The 19,729-nt window shown below is 43.5% G+C and overlaps 1 protein-coding gene across 3 annotated transcripts in view; it reads left to right on the top strand.

The window, feature by feature from the left end:
* ADARB1 (adenosine deaminase RNA specific B1) overlaps positions 1 to 19,729 on the top strand; it is a 244,601-nt gene that overhangs the window by 185,901 nt on the left and 38,971 nt on the right. For all 3 annotated transcript variants that reach the window (XM_077448405.1, XM_077448406.1, XM_077448404.1), the window contains 3 exons: positions 1,093 to 1,207; positions 1,955 to 2,123; positions 15,239 to 15,387. In XM_077448405.1, the coding sequence (XP_077304531.1) occupies positions 1,093 to 1,207; positions 1,955 to 2,123; positions 15,239 to 15,387 (433 nt within the window). The remainder of the gene's footprint in view (positions 1 to 1,092; positions 1,208 to 1,954; positions 2,124 to 15,238; positions 15,388 to 19,729) is intronic.

Raw genomic sequence — 19,729 nt, 5'->3', positions numbered from 1 at the left:
CCTGCGGCCCCTCCACCCCAAACCACCTTGTCCCCATGTTGAGGACAAGGGCCTCTTCCCGACAACCCTGGCCGTTGGTTGTCAGTCTGCGGGCGGGGGCCTTATTGGAATCCGGGAGCCCACTTTAATAAGGGGGCCTCCCAGATCCCAGCCCCCCACCCTATGTGAATGAGTATGGGGTACATTGTACCCCTACCCATTCACCTGGGGGAAAAAGTGTGACTTTAAAAACCTGTTTTTTTTTTTTTTTTTATTAATAATCAGCTTTGGGGGTCTTCTTCCAACTTCAGGGGTCTTCTACCAACTTCTCCGTTCTGTTCGGCCTCTTCTCCCGCTCTCTGGCATAGTTTAAAAACCTGTGTTGTGTTTTTTTTTATTTTATTTTTTTTTACTTTCCCCCCCCCCCCATACTCATTCATATAGGGTGAGGTGGCCGGGATCTGGGGTTCCCTTATTAAAGGGGGCTCCTGGATTCTGATGAGCCCCTCTCCAGCAGACCCCGACAACCAGCTAGGGTTGTCGGGAAGAGGCCCTTGTCAAGGTGCTTTGGGGTGGGGGGCCACAGGGTGCCCCCTTCCCCAAAGCACCTACCCCCATGTTGAGGGCATGTGGCCTGGTACGGTTCAGGAGGAGGGGGCGCTCACTCGTCCCCACCCCCTTTCCTGACCGGCTGGGCTGCGTGCTCGGATAAGGGTCTGGTATGGGTTTTTGGGGGGACCCCCACGCCATCTTTGGCGTAGGGGGTTCCCCTTAAAATCCATACCAGACCTAAGGGCCTGGTATGTTCCTGGAGGGGGAACCCATGGTGTTTTTTAATTTAAAATTAGGCGTGGAGTTCTCCCGCCAGAGCTGATTATTCTCTGGCCACGGCCAAAGTCACCTGGCCTGGGACGACTCGTGTTGTAAGTCGAGCTGTTCATACTCAAGTCGTGTCCAAGTTGCCTCCAAAAGTCACGCTGGAAGTTGTTGCCCCTGTGTGAATGGACTCTTAGCCTGAGCTATTGCAAATGTAGAATCCTGCTTTTACTTAGGAATTTTGCATAAGCACATATATTATCAATAACTACCTTTTTTACCTTTCCTTGCTTGTAGGTTTTGGCTGATGCGGTTTCACGTTTGGTTGTAGATAAGTTCAGTGAATTAACAGATAATTTCACATCCCCACATGCACGGCGAAAAGTCTTGGCTGGTGTAGTCATGACAACAGGTACATATTTTGTGTGAAATTTGGGTGATTAATGAGGGTATGGTCATTTGCAGGAAAAGGATCTACAACATGTTTATCACTTGGCACCATGCTGCCAGGTTAAGGATTTAAAACCCAATCCCAGTTGTGATTTGGTCTTTTGTTGGTGCAGTAGACAGAGTATAGAACATCAATATTGTTTTTACGGTCCTTACTTGGGAGGTTTCCAATGACCGGTTCCAATAACGCAAACCGGAAGTGATGAAATATTACCCTAGTGGGCACATCATGGAATTCATCAGGATACACAATAAATTAAGATCTCCAACTTGGAACACAGAAGTTAGAGGGATTCTTCCAGTGGGGTGACCGGCAGCAGGAAAGAAAGAAGTTTGGGCTGGACTTTAAAATGTGATTTAATGAATCTTCAGCTAACTTTGGCTCCCTGGGTGTCGGGTTTAAAATAGTTTTGCGTCAGCACATACTACGGTCACACAGAATATTTTGATGCTAGTTTTAAACATGGAGACGATTTTAATGGATAACATGCAGTTTAAACTCTAGTCAATAAAGACCATTAAAGTGTATTCAAAACCAAAAAACAAATTCATGTAGTAGATGTAGTGGCTGTATTTGTTTATTTATTTATTTTTTCCCAGGGTGTTTTTGACCTGGTGCTCTTGCCAGTAACACACTTGTCTCTGTGTAATGGGTATTTTAGGATCTTCATTTTTAAATCTGGGAATTAACCTTAAGTTTGTTCCTTAGGAACTGATGTGAAGGATGCCCAGGTCATCAGTGTTTCTACTGGAACAAAATGTATTAATGGAGAGTATATGAGCGACCGCGGTCTTGCGTTAAATGACTGTCATGCTGAAATCATAGCACGCAGGTCACTACTTAGATTCCTTTACACACAACTAGAATTATTCCTAAGGTGAGTAAGAAAAACCATGCTTTAACAAGTTTGTAAATCTATTGTAAATCTTTTTTTTTTTTTTTTTTTTTTTTTTTATTCTTCAGTTCAGGCACTTTTATGCAGTGCTTTACACAATTATTATTATTCAGGATTTATATAGCACCAACCGTTCACGCAGCGCTTTACAACATGAGGGCGTATAGTTACAATAAAATTCAATACAGGAGGAATCTGAGAGCTCTGCTTGTTGGCACTTATACTCTAGATGAGAGATGGGTATGTTTATAATTTTTTTTTTTTTTTTTCGCATCAGTCCATACCCTCAAGTTTACAAGCTAAGGTCCCTAGCTCATTTATACATACTAAGGTCAATTTAGACAGGAGCCAATAAACCTAGCATAACTTTGGAGTGTAGGGGGACCCCGAGTACCCGGAGGAAACCTGCACAGTTAGAACATGCTAACTGCTCATCTTGTTGCGGTCACTTATTTTATGAAGAGAAGTGCAAAGTTAAAGGATAAGTTCACGTTTTAGAAAAATAAATGCATTTTTTTTTTTGCAGGTCTCCAGCAGATCTGCCAGTATCTGCTTCCCCTTACATCTCATATGGGCAAAGCGGATGCAATCTGACAGGAAGCATGAGTGAAGCACTGGTAGTTGATTGAAAACTACAAGCTGACGGCCACAAAGGCTGCCAGACTTTTCCATTCACACAGCGCTGTGAATGAGTGACACAGCTGGGTGGGCAGCCACTAGCTGTTGGCTCGAGGATGTGCGGGGGCCAGTCTGTAATTGATTACACCCTGAATATGGGTGTAATATGTTACGAAAGATTAACATATCCTTTAAGGGCCGGTTCACACTGCAGGCGCGGCGAGGTGTCTCCGACTTGCCTCGCCGCGACCTGCAGAGGACTTCTGTATAGAAGTCAATGCAAGTCGCCCCCGAAGTCACCCAGAAGTAGTACAGGAACCTTTTTTCTGAGTCGGAGCGACTCGAGTCGCTCCTCTCAGAACGGTTCCATTGTACAGAACGGGGGCGACTTGCGGGAGCGAGGCGAGTCGTGTCGCCTCGCATCGCCCACTGTGTGAACCGGCCCTAAAACAAAACCCAAAAAATCAACAGTCAACTCTGGGTTCCTGAATTGTAAATAAAATATTTAGCACCGCTTTAAATTATACAATTACAAGTGATATCTTTTGAATACATTGTAACATGGTAAAAACAAAATATCTGCTCCTAAGGTTAGACATTTACCGTCAAATTATCTTTTAATGTACTACCTTCCCCTCGCATAAATCTGCTGACACAGGCCATCTTGCTGACCTTTCCTACAGTGGGTATAGAAAATAATCACCCCCCCCCCCCCCCTTTTAAAATCACGTTGCTTTGCAGCCTGAAATTAAGACAAAAAAAATCGCAGAGTTGGAAAAATTACTCGCGCACACAGGCCTAAGAATGACTTGTAACTTAAATCCGTTGTAGCTGATCACCACCTCAATTGCACACAGCCTTTTGACTTTCAACTGTGACCAGCTGTGATCATTTTGGGTAGTTCTACATGATGAAGAGCTTTCCTGGAGCATTTCAGTCCCTAGTAGTGCAATTGAAGCAAACGATCAACTATGGGTGGCAAGGCACAGTCACCGGGATCTCCAGGGATCAAGTTGTGGGCAGGCAAAAGTCAGGAGATTGTTTGTTTGTTTTTGTATCAATGTCAAAGGCTTTATGCCTAGAAGCACAGTGAAGTATATTAAAGAGGAAGTAAACCCTGATGAGTTTACTTCCTCTTTCATTCCCTGCAAAGGTAAAGCATAATGGACTACTATGCACCGCATAGTAGTCCATTATGTGTCACTTACCTGACACAGGAGCCAGTGATGTCATTGCTGTCCCCTGTAGTCCAGCGCATCCATCTTCTCGGTAGGTTTCACCGCTCCGCCGCTGTCATTCGGCGAAGCCGCGATGACGTCACTCCCGCGTGCACGGGAGCCGCCACGTGCGTCATATCGCCGTTGGCGCGCTCAGTAGACAGCGGTGCCTGTCTTTGGGTAAATATCTCCTAAACCGTATAGGTTTAGGAGATATTTCTTGGACCTACCGGTAAGCCTTAATCTAGGCTTACCTGTAGGTCAACGTGTGTTGTAAGGGTTTACAACCACTTTAAGAAGTGGAAGTTATTTGGTAGAACAGACCCTCCCTGGATCAGGACTTCTCTCCAAAACTGGATGAAATAGCCAGAAGGAAAGTGGTCAGTCTACAAAGAGGCCTACAGTGACTCTGAAGCAATTGCAGAAATTTATGACAAAGTGGTCATTGTGTACATGTGACAACAATATCTCACATTCTCTACAAATGTGGCTTGTATGGGAGGGTTGCAAGAAAAGTCACTCAAAGGCCACATGTAGTCATGACTGAGGTTTTTCATAACACTCTTTGAAGAGTCTGAGGCCACGTGGAAAAAGGTGTTCTGGTCAGATGACTGAAATTTCATTATTTGGCCTCAAGACAAAATGTCATCTCTGGTGGAAATCCAATACAGTTCACCATCCAAATAACACTAGTCCTACAGTAAAGTATGGAGGTGGTAATATCCTTTTGTATCAGTGTTTCTCTGCAGCAGGAATTGGAGCACTTGTCAGGATAGAAGGAAAAAATGGATGGGGCAAACTACCATCAAATTTTTGAGGAAAATCTGCCCTCTGCCAGAAATGTGTTAATGGCCTAGTCAGAGCCCAGATTTTTACCCCATTGAAAATCTGTGAAATAACTTGAAAACTGCAGTCCACGAACAGTCACCATCAAATTTAACTGAACTTGAGCAGTTCTGCAAAGAGTGGGCAAATACATCAAAGTCTAGATGTACAAAGTTAATAGAGACCTATGCCAACAGACTAAAGGCTGTAACTCGAGCAAAAGGTGGTTCAATAAGATACAGACACAAGGGTAATCCTTTTTTCAACTTAGATTCTGTTTTTGAATTTATTTTTTTTAAAGGGAGTGATTCTTTTCTATACCCACTGTCTATAAATGAGGAAAGGGTAGACGGGACTTTAAATGAAGCATATGGTCATATGCCTCCATCCCTGGTTCAGATAATAGGAAGGGGAAATTGGGACATTTTAAGTGAGGCATGTGACAGTATAAATGATATCATGACATGTTTATGATCATAAAAAACTATGTAAACTTGGCACATTGCAATAACTGCATGTGACAAATCCAAAAAAAGTATTTCTTTATCGTATATCACGGGACACAGAGCTATAGTAGTTACTATGTGGGTTATAGGCCACCTTCAGGTGATGGACACTGGCACACCCTAAGACAGGAAGTCCATGCCCTATATAACCCCTCCCACTACTGGGTGTAGTCTTTTCGCCAGTGTCTTAGGTGTCGGTCACGATTAAAGATGTGCTATGCTGAGCACCACTGGAATATTCCTTGCTGGGGCAGGCTATGCCACCGGATCCATTCAAAGTGTCTTAGGCTGAATTGAATGGTAACTGGGCCTCGTGGCGTAAGAAACGAGGTTTAGTCCATAACGCTTCTTTTTAGAGAGCTGGTCTCCGGGACCTAGTGCTTTGGTTTTTTTTTCAGCCATAAAGTTTTCCTGGCGGGGTGCTTTACGGGTCCAGGAGTGTAGTTCGCCCGATAAAAAAGGAGACCTGGTTCCTGAAGGTTTTTTTAACGGAACCCACTTCACAGGGGGTGAAGATTGGGTCTGTTGGTTTTACCACAGAATCCTTGTGGCGGGAAAGGTAAGTGGAGATTTGTAAGGAATTTTAATTTGATTTGCTTATGAATTATCTCCTTTAAAAGTAAATGTCATGCCTAAAAGTCACCACTGAGGGCTGTATAGAGCATGTACCTTGTCATGCTTTCCCCAGATCACTGTCTCAGCAGACTTCCCTCCGGCCAGCAGTCCCAGGCCTCCAGCAAGATTGGGGGGGGGGGTCATTTTCCCCCAAAACACCCTCAGAAACTCTTCCCCTCTCCCTGGATTGAGGGGGAAGCCAGAACGTTCGGCGGATGCCGCTCCGTTTTCCACCAACTGCGCAGCGGTTTTGTCGCAGCTTTCCTCACCACACGCGCCCGTCCATCCCTTTGGATAGGAGGCTTGCGCTAGAAAATGCACTTTTTGAAAAGGGGGGGGGACATGGAAATGCGGAGGGGGCATTGCCGTGCGTGCAGCAATGTCCAGTGCAGGAGTACACTTAAAACTATCAATTTTGACTGCAGCTGTCGGAGGGACATGAGCAAAAAAGGGGCATGTAAGTGGTGACACAGGCATTCCCTTGGCACATTTATTAAAGCACCAGGCTGAGCACTAATAGCAGGGGCAGAGTTGCTGGACTATTTGCTCAAGCAGTGGGTGCAATTTCTTCTGATAGTACCTCTGCATTTGTACATTGGGCTATGGCCAGAAGGAGGTTGCATCACCCCAAAAAGGGCTCAAAAGGGACTCCCTCAAGCACAAAAAAGCCTAAATTCATCTCTACAGTGGCATCTTCCCCTGAGAGATCTGAAGCGGCTGGTCAGTGAGCCATCAGGGCTGTCAAATGTTGCAGTTTCCAATACTGCAGACCCTGTCTATATTGCTGAAGAAGTTTTTTCCTCAGCCATAAGTTTGGAAGAAAGGTTAGCGGCTTTAATCGCTTCCCAGTGTGGGACAAACTGTGACAGGTCCCCTTCCGTTACCCAGGACCTTCAAACTGAGGAACTAGGGTCAGGAGAAGTCTAATTTTTCTAGGGGGACTGTGAAGAGATTAGTGACTCCTGTTCTGAGGGGTCAAATGCGGAAGGATTTGCTTCACAATCTGAAAGATTGATGGTGCAATCTCTTACTGAAATGGTCCGTTCCACATTTATGCTACCCTGAGTCAGTTGATAAGCCCACTTGTTTGGTTTCGCTAAAGCCTCCTCAAGCTGTGCATGCTTTTCCTGTCCATTGCTGGAAAACCTTATGTATTCTGAGTGGGATTACCCAGATGAGCATTTTTTTTTTTTCCCACCTAAAGTTTTCAAAATGTTATCCTATGGAGGAAAAATTTCATTAAAAAGTGGGAGATGCCAGCAATTGATACTGCTATATCCTCTGTGAATAAGTTTGACTTGTCAGGTAGATAATGCTCAAATGCTTAGGGATCCAACCGATAAGAAGTTGGAATTCCTAATAAAAAGCACTCTTTCTCTGGCAGGCTCTGTGACTCAACCTGCGCTGGCAGCAATTGGTGTGTGTTAATCCTTGAGAGACCAGTTTAAACAGGTGCTTGAGGTTATTCCCGATCAGCAGGCCTAGGATTTAGCCGAGCTACCAGACACTTTGTTTTACAGTAGATGCTATGAGATTCTATTCTCCAGGCCTTGCGTTTTAAGCCAGGGCTAGTGCACATGTGTAGAATCTTATGGTTGAAAAATTGGTCAGCCGGAGACCTCGGGGGTCAACCCAGAGGCGTAACTAGAAACCTCAGGGCCCCGGTGCAAGAAATCAGGAAGGCCCCCCCGAAAAGCATGATTTTGATACTATATTTTTGTTCCACTGTACAACAAAGTAAAACATTTCTGTGCAGCCTGTGTCCCCGGTGGGGGGGTGGCGGTGGTACTGGACATCAGGGTTCACAGAGGGCCCCCCTGCTTCAGGGTCCCCAGATACCCCCCCTTACTTTAGAGTCCCTAGACAGTCACCCCCCCTTCCAGAGGTTTCTCTTTACCTTGCTGGACTCCGCTGTGCACCTTGGCCCCCAGCAGAGCTCTGTACCCCCCCCCCCCCAGCACCTGGGGGGGAGGCAGCGATCAGCAGCTCTATGATGTTCATGGGCGGTGAGATCTTCCCAAGTCTATACACACACTGGAGAGGGGTCAGCATGGCTGTGAGTGGAGAGCGTGTGTAATGCAACAGCAGCACAGACACACCGGGATTGAAGTTTAATTTCCCCCTCATCCTCTCTCACACGGGACACAACACACAGCTTATCTGCTCCCCCTTCAGCCCCCCCTCCCCTCCTCTCCTGTGTTCTCCGCAGGAAATGTGAGCTTGTTAGCTTCACACCTGAATGCCCGCGGAGAACACAGGAGGGGGGGCCGAAGGGGGAGCAGATCAGCTGTGTTGCGTGCGAGAGAGGACGAGGGGGAAATTAAACTTCAATCCCGGTGTCTCTGTGCTGCTGTTACATGAGAGACACTCTCTCCACTCACAGCCCTGTGGATAGCAACCACGCCGGGGCCCCCCACAGTGATGGAATTCCAGGGCCCAGTCGCAACTGCGACTGTTGCGCCCTGGTAATTCCGCCACTGGGTCAAGCCCCGGGCCAAAAGTCCTGGGGGAGGAAACCTACGGAACAAAATACTAAAGCCTCCTTATGAAGGGGTGCCCTCGCTCGAGTGGGGGGAAGACTTCTGCAGTTCTCAAGAGTCTGGCAGGAAAAGTGTCGAGACAGATGGGTGACTTCCTCAATGACTCTAGGGCAGTGATGGCGAACCTTGGCACCCCAGATGTTTCGGAACTACATTTCCCATGATGCTCAACTACACTGCAGAGTGCATGAGCATCATGGGAAATGTAGGTCCAAAACATCTGGGGTGCCAAGGTTCGCCATCACTGCTCTAGGGTATAAACTAGAGTTCCGAAAGTTTCCGTCTCCTCGTTTTGTAAGAACAAATGTTCTCAGGGATCCAGAGAAAAAAAGTCTTTCAAGCATTAGACCATCTTTTGTCTCAAAAAGTGATCTCGGTAGTCCCCATGGAAGAGCAGGGATTGAGGTTTTAGTCTAAACTTTTCACGGTACCAAAATCAAATGAAGATGTCAGACCCATTCTAGATCTCAAAGATCTAAACCGTTTTCTGAATGACCGCTCTTTTTGCATGGAGTCAATCTAATCGGTAGTCTCCATCCTACAAGGTGGTGAACTTCTGGTGTCAATCCACATCAAGGATGCATACCTCCATGTGCCAATTTTCCCCGCTCACCAGAAATGTCTACGCTTTGAGGTAGAAAATCTTCTTCATTTTCAGTTTGTAGCTCTGCCTTTCGGTCTAGCTACTGCACGTCGAGTGTTAACAAAGGTCCTGGCCCCTTTAGCCAGAATAAGGGCCCAAGGTATAACGATTATAGCTTACTTAGACGATCTGCTCTTGATAAACCAGTCAGTAGCCCGCTTAGACCAACGTATGATCAGTCGACTACCTGCAATACCTAGGTTTGGTTCTCAACCTAGAGAAATCCTTTTTAAACCATCAGGGAGATTAGAAAGCTTGGGTCCGATCATAGATGCAGCCCAGAAAGGGGTATTCTTGCCCCAGCTGAAGATCAGCGCCGTAAAGGAAGTGATTCAGGTGGTCAAGGCAAATAAGAATCCTCCTATTTGAGGTTGCATGAGGTTGTTGGGAAAGATGGTGGATTCTTCATTCCAGGCCGTTCTTTATGCTCAGTTTCATTTGAGGCTGCTGCAAAACAGTATCTTATCGACTTGGAACAAGAAAGTCCAAGCTCTAGATTTCCCAATGTGTCTGTCTTCAAGGGTGTGCAGGAGCCTCAGTTGGTGGTTGATAACCAATAATCTGCAGAAGGGAAAATCCTTCCTACCAGTTACCTGGAAGGTGGTAACAGATGCTAGCCTTTTAGGTTGGGGAGCTGTCATGAGAGGCGACTGTCAAAGGGAAATGATCTAGATCAGAAAGTACCTTACCCATCAACATTGTAGAGATTCGGGCAGCGCGCTTGGCCCTGAGGGCCTGGACGTTCAGGACAGGTTACGGAATTATCCTGTCAGTATCCAATCCGACAATGCCATAGCAGTGACCTATAGCAATCTCCAAGGGGGAATGAGAAGTTGTGTGGCCCAGAGCTAAATCGTATACTAACTTGGGCAGAAAACAATGTACCTTGCCTATCGGCAGTCTTCATTCCAGTTTGCATCCAGGTTCAACAAAAAGAGTGACAACTTTGTCAAGAACAAGGGATCTGCTAGCATGCAACAAAGATGGCTTGGTGTTCCTGTGGAATCGGTTCTCACTGATTTATACAGTCTCTTCTATTCTGCTTCCACGACTTCTTTGCAGGATCAAGCAGGAAGGGAAGTCTGTGATTCTTGTGGCCCAGAAGATCATGGTATGCAGAGATCATAAGGGAAGTATGTTATAGGTAGAATCCTTGACTTTCTGCAGATGGGTTTAGAAATTAAGCTGGACTTGTACTATCAAAGGCCAGGTCTTGGCCTTATTGATATTCTTTCAATAACCACTTGCTTTGCATTCTTTGGTTCGTAGCGTTATCCAGGGGGTAACGTGGCTTAATCCTCCAGTTAGGTCACCCCTGAACCCTTGGGACTTGAATTTAGTTCTGTCGGCATTACAGAAACAGCCTTTTGAGCCGATAAGGCATATTCCCTTCATCCTTTTGACAAGGAAACTAATTTTTCTTGGAGAAGATATGGCTATCAGTTAACTGCTCTCGTAAAGAGACATATTTCATTATTCACAAGGATAGGGTGGTATTGTGTCGTCATACTAACTTTCTACCGAAGGTAGTGTCAGGTTTTCATCTAAACCAGGATATTGTTCTATCTTAATTTTTTTCCAGAACCCTGTTCTACAGAAGATAAATCGCTACATTCTCTGGATGTGTTGAGAGCAGTCAATGTCTACTTAAAGGTGACTGCTCAGATTCGAAAAAACAGATGTTTTGTTTTGTGTTGCCTGAAGGTCCTAAAAGAGGACAGGCAGCATCAAAATCTAAGATTTCTAAATGGATTCGGCAAGTAATTGTTCAAGCTTATGGTTTGAAGAGGAAGATTCTGCCCGCTCAAATTAAAGTGCACTCCACTACGACTGTTGGCGCTTCATGGGCAGTGCAACTCCAAGCTTCCATGGCTCAAATCTGCAAGGCCGCAACTTGGTCTTCAGTCCATACATTTACCAGATTCTGTCAGGTGGATGTAAAAAGGCGTGAGGATATTTCCTTTGGGCGTAGTGTGCTGCAGGCAGCAGTATATGTCCTCTAGTCTCATGGTGCCCTACTTTTGTTGTCTCCCTTCCCTTAGTTTACATTGGGACATCCCACATAGTAACTACTATGGCTCTGTGTCCCGTGATATACGATAAAGAAAATAGGATTTTTATAACGGCTTTTCTTTGAAGTACATCATGGGACACAGAGGTCCCTGCCCTCTTCTAATACACGTATATTGCTTTGCTACAAAACTGAGGTACTCCCAGTAGTGAGAGGGGTTATATAGGGAGTGAACTTCCTGTCTTGGGGTGTGCCAGTGTCCATCACCTGAAGGTGGCCTATAACCCACATAGTAACTACTATAGCTCTGTGTCCCGTGATGTACTCCAAGAAAAGGATTTTACAGGTAAGCTGTTATAAAATTCCTATTAGCTCTATCGTATATACTCTAGGATAACCCGACTTTTTCAGCACTTTTTTTTTTTTTTATGCTGAAAAAGCCCCCCTCAGCTTATACTCGAGGGTTTCCCGCTGAGTCATGCAGTCTTAACTGTTCAGTGGCTGTCCACTGTAACAAAGCCCCCCCTCCTAGTCTGTCATAGACCCTCTTTAACAATAAGATCATAATAAATATATATATATATATTATTATTATTATTATTATTTTTTTATTATTATTATTTTTATTATTATTTATAATTGTATATTAATAAATATATATTTATATATATATATATATATATATATATATATATATATATATATATATTATATTTATATTATATTATATTATATTTATATTATATTATATTATATTTATATTATATTTTTATATTATATTTATATATTATTCAGGGGTGCTAGTAACCGACATAATATAAAATACATAAGTTTAGCATAAGTGGCATCATTTTGATTAATCCCTATTACATAAAATGGTTCTATAAATATGTATATCTATAAAAACTGGTCTATGAAAGACACGTTATATATATATATATATCATTATAATATTATATGGATACATGTATAATTCTGGTACGTGTATATGTATTAAAAATGTGTGCTCATAAGTTTACATACCCTGGCAGAATTTTATTTATTTTTTTGGCCATTTTTCAGAGAATATTAAAGATAACGCAAACTTATCATTCACTCATTGTTAGTGTTTGGCTGAAGCCATTTATTAACCACTTGCCGACAAGCGCATGACGATGTACGTCGACAGAATGGCACGGGCAGGCAAATGGGCGTACATGTACGTCCCTTTAAATTTGCAGCCCTGCCATCGGGAGCACGCCGCCGGCGGCGCGCTCCCGCGCTGGACGGGACTCCCGTGAGTCCGGTCGCGGGACCCGCGGACTCGATCGCCGCGGGCATACCCGCGATCGTCTCACGGAGCGGCCAAATGAAGAAATGCCGTTGTAAACAGCATTTCTCCATTCTGCCTAGCAACTAGTGACGCTGATCTCCAATCCATGTGATTGGAGCAGAGATCAGTGTTCACTAAATGAAAGCCCAACCCCCCCCACAGTTAGTAACACACCCCTAGGAACACTTAAGCCCTACACTGCCACCCACTGGTTAACCCCTTCACTTCCAGTGTCATTTACACAGGAATCACTGCATTTATATAGCAGTGATTACTGTATAAATGACAATGGTCCCAAAAATGTGTCAAAAATGTCCGATGGGTCCCCCACAATGTCGCAGTCACAATAAAAATCGCTGATCGCCGCCTTTACTAGTAAAAAAAAAAAATAATAAAAAATTAATAAAAATGCTATAAAACTATCCCTATTTTGTAAACGCTATAACTTTTGCGCAAACCAATCAATAATCGCTTATTGCGATTTTTTTTTTTTTTTTTAACAAAAATATGTAGAATACGTATCGGCCTAAACTGAGGGAAAAAATGTTTTTTTATATATTTTTGGGGGATATTTATTATAACAAAAAGTAAAAAATAATGTGTTTTTTTCAAAATTGTCGCTCTATTTTTGTTTATAGCGCAAAAAATAAAAACCGCAGGGGTGATCAAATACCACCAAAAGAAAGCTCTATTTGTGGGAATACAAGGACGTCAATTTTGTTTGGGAGCCACGTCGCACGACCGCGCAATTCTCAGTTAAAGCGATGCAGTGCCGAATCGCAAAAAGTGGTCTGGTCTTTGACCAGCAAATTGGTCCAGTCTGAAAGTGGTTAATCAACAGTTTACACTTTTTATTTTTTTTATTTAAAAAAAAAAAAAAAACCTAATGGCCACATAAACTAGCCAAATGTCCCTGATCAAAAGTTTACATACCCCAGTCCTTAATACTGCGTATTGCCCCCTTTAACATCAATGACAGCTTGAAGTCTTTTGTGGTGTTTGTGGATGAGGCTTTTTACCTTCTCAGATGGTAAAGCTGTCCATTCCTCTTTTGCAAAAAGCCTCCAGCTCCTGTAAATTCTTGGGATGTCTTGCATGAACTACATGTTTGAGATCGAGCCACTCTGGGGAGATCAGGAGTCTGAGATGGCCACTCGAGAACCTTCATTTTATTCTGCTGTAGTCAATGACAGTTCAACTTGGCCTTGTGTTTTGTAAAATTCATGTTGGAATGTCCAAGTGCGTCCTATGTGCAGCTTCTTGGCTGATGAATGCAAATGTTCCTCCAGTATTTGATAACATTGTATTCATCTTTTCATCAATTTTGACCAAATTTCCTGTGCCTTTGTAGCTTACGCACCCCCAAAACATCAGCGATCCACCTCTGTTTCACAGTAGGAATGGTGTACCTTTCATCATAGGCCTTGTTGACTCCCCTCCATATGTAGCGTTTTATGGTTGTAGCCAAAAAGCTAAATTTTGGTCTCATCACTCCAAATGACTGTGCCAGAATCTAATTTTCCATTTCTAAAGCCCATACACACTATCAGATTTTCTGCTGAGTTTTTCCTTCGGATTTACCCAAACCATATAATATGAGGTCAAACCTTAGTTTCAATTTGTATGCAATCAGGCAGGCCCTTACACTACACGGTTTTGGTAAATCTGAAGACAGAAAATCTGATAGTGTGTATGGGGTTTTAGAGTTTGAACACTGATGATTGGCATTATCAACTTCCTAGATATCTTTTTATATCCCTATTCAGTTTTATACAGTTCAACTACCTTTTCCCGCATATCCTTTGACAATTCTTTTGCTTTCCCCATGACTCAGAATCCATATGCGCTCTGGATGAAAGATGTAAAGGTCTGTCAGGAGTCCATAAAGTCATTGATTTTATACACACACACACACACACACACACACACACACACACACACACACACACACACGGATTACAGGTGAGGGGATGGTTACCTTTTTTTAATAGCCATTCAAACCCCTTTGTGTCAACTTGTGTGCATGTTTTCAGACCAAAGTCACCAGGGTATGTAACATTTTGATCAGGGTCATTTGGGTAGTTTCTGTTATCATGATTTAGAGTAGACACAGTTGATTGATAAATGGCTTCAGCCAAACACTAACCATGAGTGAAAAATGTTTGTTATTCATATGCTCTGAAAAATGGCCAAGAAATCATCAATTCTGCCAGGGTATGTAAACTTATGAGCACAACTGTAAATTCTATCAAAATAATATTGTATACAAAGGTTATAGCGGCACATTCTCATTGAGGTAGGAATTTCATTTAATATACAAGGCATAAATTACAATTCATATAATATAAAGAGATGGTATAACAGCACTTTCTGGTTACACATATGATTATATAAAAGAGGCAAGGGATACCAGTCCTCATTGCTTACATGAGGCAAAGATCAAATACGTGTGCTACTGCAAGATAAGGACCGCTAGGATTGTCCCGGGAGCATAACCCGCATGCGGAATGGACTCACTCCAAGGGGGTGTCCCCAAAAGCGCATTACGCCAAAAACAGATGTGAATGGAGCCTTACTGTGAGAAGCACGGTCTCTGCAAACAGGATGGAACAAAAATGGCATTCCTAGATTATAAAATCTGGCAAATAGGTGTTTAAGGGTGTACTATGGTAGCACAAAAACTGTGTAAAACTGCAGTGAGATGTTGATGCACCTTTTTGCTTTTCAGATTCTGGGTACAGTTTTTATGAATGTCAAAATATTATGAAATTAACACAGTACAGTACTTAATTGGGTTTTTCTTTTCTCAGCACTAAAGAAGATCATCAGAAGTCCATTTTTATGAAATCTGAGCGTGGCGGATTTAGGCTAAAAGACAATGTCCAGTTTCACCTGTATATCAGCACATCACCATGTGGAGATGCTCGTATCTTTTCACCCCATGAAGCTGGACAGGAAGGTATTGGAATAAAAGCCAGTCAACATTGTAGCCTGATGGCAGATGGCAAAAAAAAATCTGGTTTAGAATAGCTTGCTACTCTTAGGCTACATGGGCTTTAAAGAACACCAATTGTGAGAAGTTTTGGGCTTATTCTCTGAAAATGCTAGTGTTTGGCTGTCTGGCTTTTGTATTTGAGTCACAGGCCTGGAACATGTACGTAGATCATGAGAAGTCAGATTTTGTCACCTACAGTGCCTTGGAAAAGTATTCATACCCCTTGAAATTTTCCACATTTTGTCATGTGACCAAAACGTAAACGTATTTTATTGGGTTTTTACTGTATCTGATAGAACAACACAGTGGCATATAATTGTGAAGAAAAAAGAGAATAAATGGTTTTCAAAACTTTTTACAAATACCTGAAAAGTGTGGCATGCATTTGTATTCAGCGACCGTGAGCCAATGCTTTGTAAAACCACTTTTCGGTGCAATTACAGCTACAAGTTTTTTTTGGGGATGTCTCTACATCTAAAGTGACATATTCTATATATATATTTATATATATTCCCATTCTTCTCTGCAAAATAGCTCAAGCTCTGTCAGATTGTGTGTCTGAACAGCAATTTTCAAGTTTTGCCACAGACTCTCAAATGGATTTAGCGCTGGACTTTGACAGGGCCATTCTAACACATGGTTTAGATCAAAGCATATTCATTAAATTGTAGCTCTCGCTGTATGTTTGTTCGTTGTTCTGGAGGGTGAAACTCTGCCCCGTCTCAAGTCTTTTGCAGACTCTAACAGGTTTTCTTCTAAGATTGCCGTGTATTTGGCTCCATCCATCTTCCCATCAACTCTGACCAGATTCTCTGTCCCTGCTGAAGAAAATCATCCCCACATAATGCTGCCACCGCCATGTTTCATGGTGGGGATGGTGTGTTCAGGGTAATGTGCAGTGTTAGTTTTCCGCCACATGTAGCATTTTACTTTTAGGCCAAAAAGTAAGTTTGGTCTCATCTGGCCAGAGCACCTTTTTCCACATGTTTTTCTTTCTCCCTCACATAGCTTCTCTCAAACGGGACTTCTTATGGCTTTATTTCAACAATGGCTTTCTTCTTGCCACTCTTCCATAAAGGCCAGATTTGTGGCGTGTACACAATAGTTGTCCTGTGGACAGATTCTCCCATCTGAGCTATGGATCTCTGCAGCTTTTCCAGAGTTGCCTTGAGCCCCTTGGCTGCTTCTAATGCTCTCCTTGCCCGGCATGTCGGTTTGGATGGACGGCCATGTCTTGGTAAGTTTGCAGTTGTGCCCTATGCTTTCCATTTTCAGATGATGGCCTGAACTGTGGCCCATGTAATGTTCAAATCTTGGGGAAACTTTTTTTTTTTTTTTATTTTTTTTTTTTTTTTTTTATACCCTAACCCTGCTATAAACTTCACAACTTTATCCCTGACCTGTCTGTTTTTCTAGGCCTTCATGATGCTGTTAAGAGTAAAGGGGGCTGAATACAAATGCACACCACACTTTTCAGATGTTTGTAAAAAAAAATTGGAAAACCATTTATAATTTTTCTTCCACTACACAATTGTGCCACTTTGTGTTGGTCTATCACATAAAATACATTTTACGTTTTTGGTTGTAACATGAAAAATTTTGGTAAATTTCAAGAGGGCCTCCTATATATCGACTGTGTGTGCTCTGGGCAGGTCTTATGCATTTATCTTCTATGTACATACTATGTAAAAAAAAAAAAAAAAAAATCTATCCTATTTTATCACATTTCTTGTTTATGAAGCCAGTTTTTGTTTCCCCAATCCCCCCCAAGAGTTTTTTTTTTTTTTTTTTTTTTTATTGAATTGCTGCACAATGGAGTGCCATTTACAGTGCAGTGGTACCAGGTTTCACCGAAAAAAAAAATCTAGAAACCATAATGGCAAGTGTTCACGCATACAGTGGCTTGTGAAAGTATTTGCCCCTTTTTTGGTGTGTTTTTTTTTTATTTTTTTTTTTATTTTTTATTTTTTTTGCATTACAATCTGAAATTGAATTTTGTATGTTTTGGGTTTACCTTGTGATTGTACACAACATGCCTTTTGGCTTGATATTTTTTGTTGAACGATTTTTTATTTTTTTTCTTGTGTGGGTGTAGGCATTTACCCTGTGTGCTATGGAACCTCTACTTATGTGGTCTAATGAATGAACTTCATATGTTCTATGTTGAAATTGGCTGATGACATAAGGTCCACTTGTTTGCAATATAAGTACTGTACAAATGGTCGCTACCTACTGTATAACTGGCTTTTGCAGCACAGAGCACATGGATGCCGATGCACGTCAAACAAATCCAAAGAATTTCCAGCTCAACTTACCGACCATCCTGTAACCAACCAAATTATCCTAACAGTATGCAGTTAAAGGGTTACATTGGCACACATTAGGAAATGCGTAAGCTGCAGAGCCTCATCACGGCACCCCAGTATTATCTGCCGTCCTAACTGTAAATTTTGAGAGCCTCCCATAGTAGAATTTACATGCATTATAATGGATAGGCAGGACAGGTGAGCCCTGGAGGGAGCCCACCTGTCCTTCAAGGCACAGGGGTGCACTGAACACATAGCATAATGGCAGAAAAGGTGTCCAGTGCATCCCTTCACCACTATTCCAACAGTACAAACCAATGGTCACTGCCCACACCTATAACTGGCCTCTGCAGCAAGGAGCACATGGAAGGGTGACGCATGTCAAACCCAAAGAGAATTCCCAGCTCAACTTACCAAGCAGCCTCCAACCAACCAAATTATCCTGTCTAACCATCATTAACCACTTGAGACCCGCGCTATAGCCGAATGACGGCTACAGCGCGGACCTCCTTTGCCGGGACGACGTCTATTGACGTCGTCCCGTGCACGAGCGGCCTGCGCGCCCCCTGAGGGGCCCGCGCTCTGTGATCAGCGAGTCTGAGACTCGCCTGATCACCGATCCGAGCAAGGGGTCGATCCCGACCCCTTATCACGTGATCAGCTCTCAGCCAATGACAGCTGATCATGTGATACAACGGAGCCGGTAATCGGCTATTATTCCTCCTCGCGCTGACAGCGCGAGGAGAAAAAAAAAGCCGATCACCGGCGGTGTGATCGGGACATCAGTCCTGATCACGGCCAGCCCTGCCAGTGCCACCTCAATAAAAAATAAGTGCCCCCCGTCAGTGCCACCCGTCAGTGCCACCCAGCAGTGCCCCCCGTCAGTGCCACCCAGCAGTGCCCCCCGTCAGTGCCACCCAGCAGTGCCCACAGTGCCACCCAGCAGTGCCCACAGTGCCACCCAGCAGTGCCCACAGTGCCACCCAGCAGTGCCCACAGTGCCACCCAGCAGTGCCCACAGTGCCACCCAGCAGTGCCCACAGTGCCACCCAGCAGTGCCCACAGTGCCACCCAGCAGTGCCCACAGTGCCACCCAGCAGTGCCCACAATCTGCCTCAACAAAGGTGCTGCACCCCAGTGCCACATATCCGTGCCCATCAGTGTCATCTACCAGTGCCCATCAGTGTCATCTACCAGTGCCCATCAGTGTCATCTACCAGTGCCCATCAGTCCCATCTATCAGTGGTACCTATCAGTGCCCCTTAGTGCCACCCATCCGTGCCATCTTATCTGTGCCCATCTTTGCCCATCAGTGCTGCCTTATCTGTGCCTATCAGTGCCCACCAGTGCCGCTTCATCAGCGCTATTCAAGGATTGAAGGAGAAAAATTACCTGTTTGCAAAATTTTATAACAAACTATTAAACATGATTTTTTTTTTTTTTTTTTTTTGCATCTTTTTTGTTTAGCAAAAAATAAAACTCCCAGCTGTAATTAAATACCACCAAAAAGCTCTATTTGTGGGAAAAAAATGATAAAAATTTCATTTGGGTACAGTGTTGTATGCCCACGCAATTGTCATTCAAAGTGCATCAGTGCTGAAAGCTGAAAATTGGTCTGGGCATGGAGGGGGGTTTAAGTGCCCAGTAAGCAAGTGGTTAAGAACGAGTTTAGTTTGCACACATTTGCAAATACATGTGTAAGCTGCAGAGCCACATCACGGCACCCCAGTGTTTGTAGTCTTAGGCCTCATGTACACTGCTGCTGCTAAATGGACGTTTAGGAGCAGTTGGGTATTTTTTTTCACTGCTCCTGAACTCTCCTCGGTTATCGTATCAGTACATGTACACAGGATCCTTTCTAGGCAGTTGAGTTTAGAGGCTATTTTTGGAACGCAAAAAAAGGTTTCAGAAGTTGAGTTCAAGCGCTAAACACGGTAACTCGCGTTTAGCTGTGTTTTTGTTTACAGCCGTTTTAATTTTTGCCCATTTAACCACTTCAG

Source organism: Lithobates pipiens, unplaced genomic scaffold (genome assembly GCF_037356315.1).
Source record: "Lithobates pipiens isolate NorthernLeopardFrog02 unplaced genomic scaffold, aLitPip1_a1.2 Scaffold_22, whole genome shotgun sequence".
Lineage (NCBI taxonomy): Eukaryota > Metazoa > Chordata > Amphibia > Anura > Ranidae > Lithobates > Lithobates pipiens.
The sequence above is the reverse complement of the archived record's forward strand: the minus strand, read 5'-3'. Positions and strand labels throughout refer to the sequence as shown.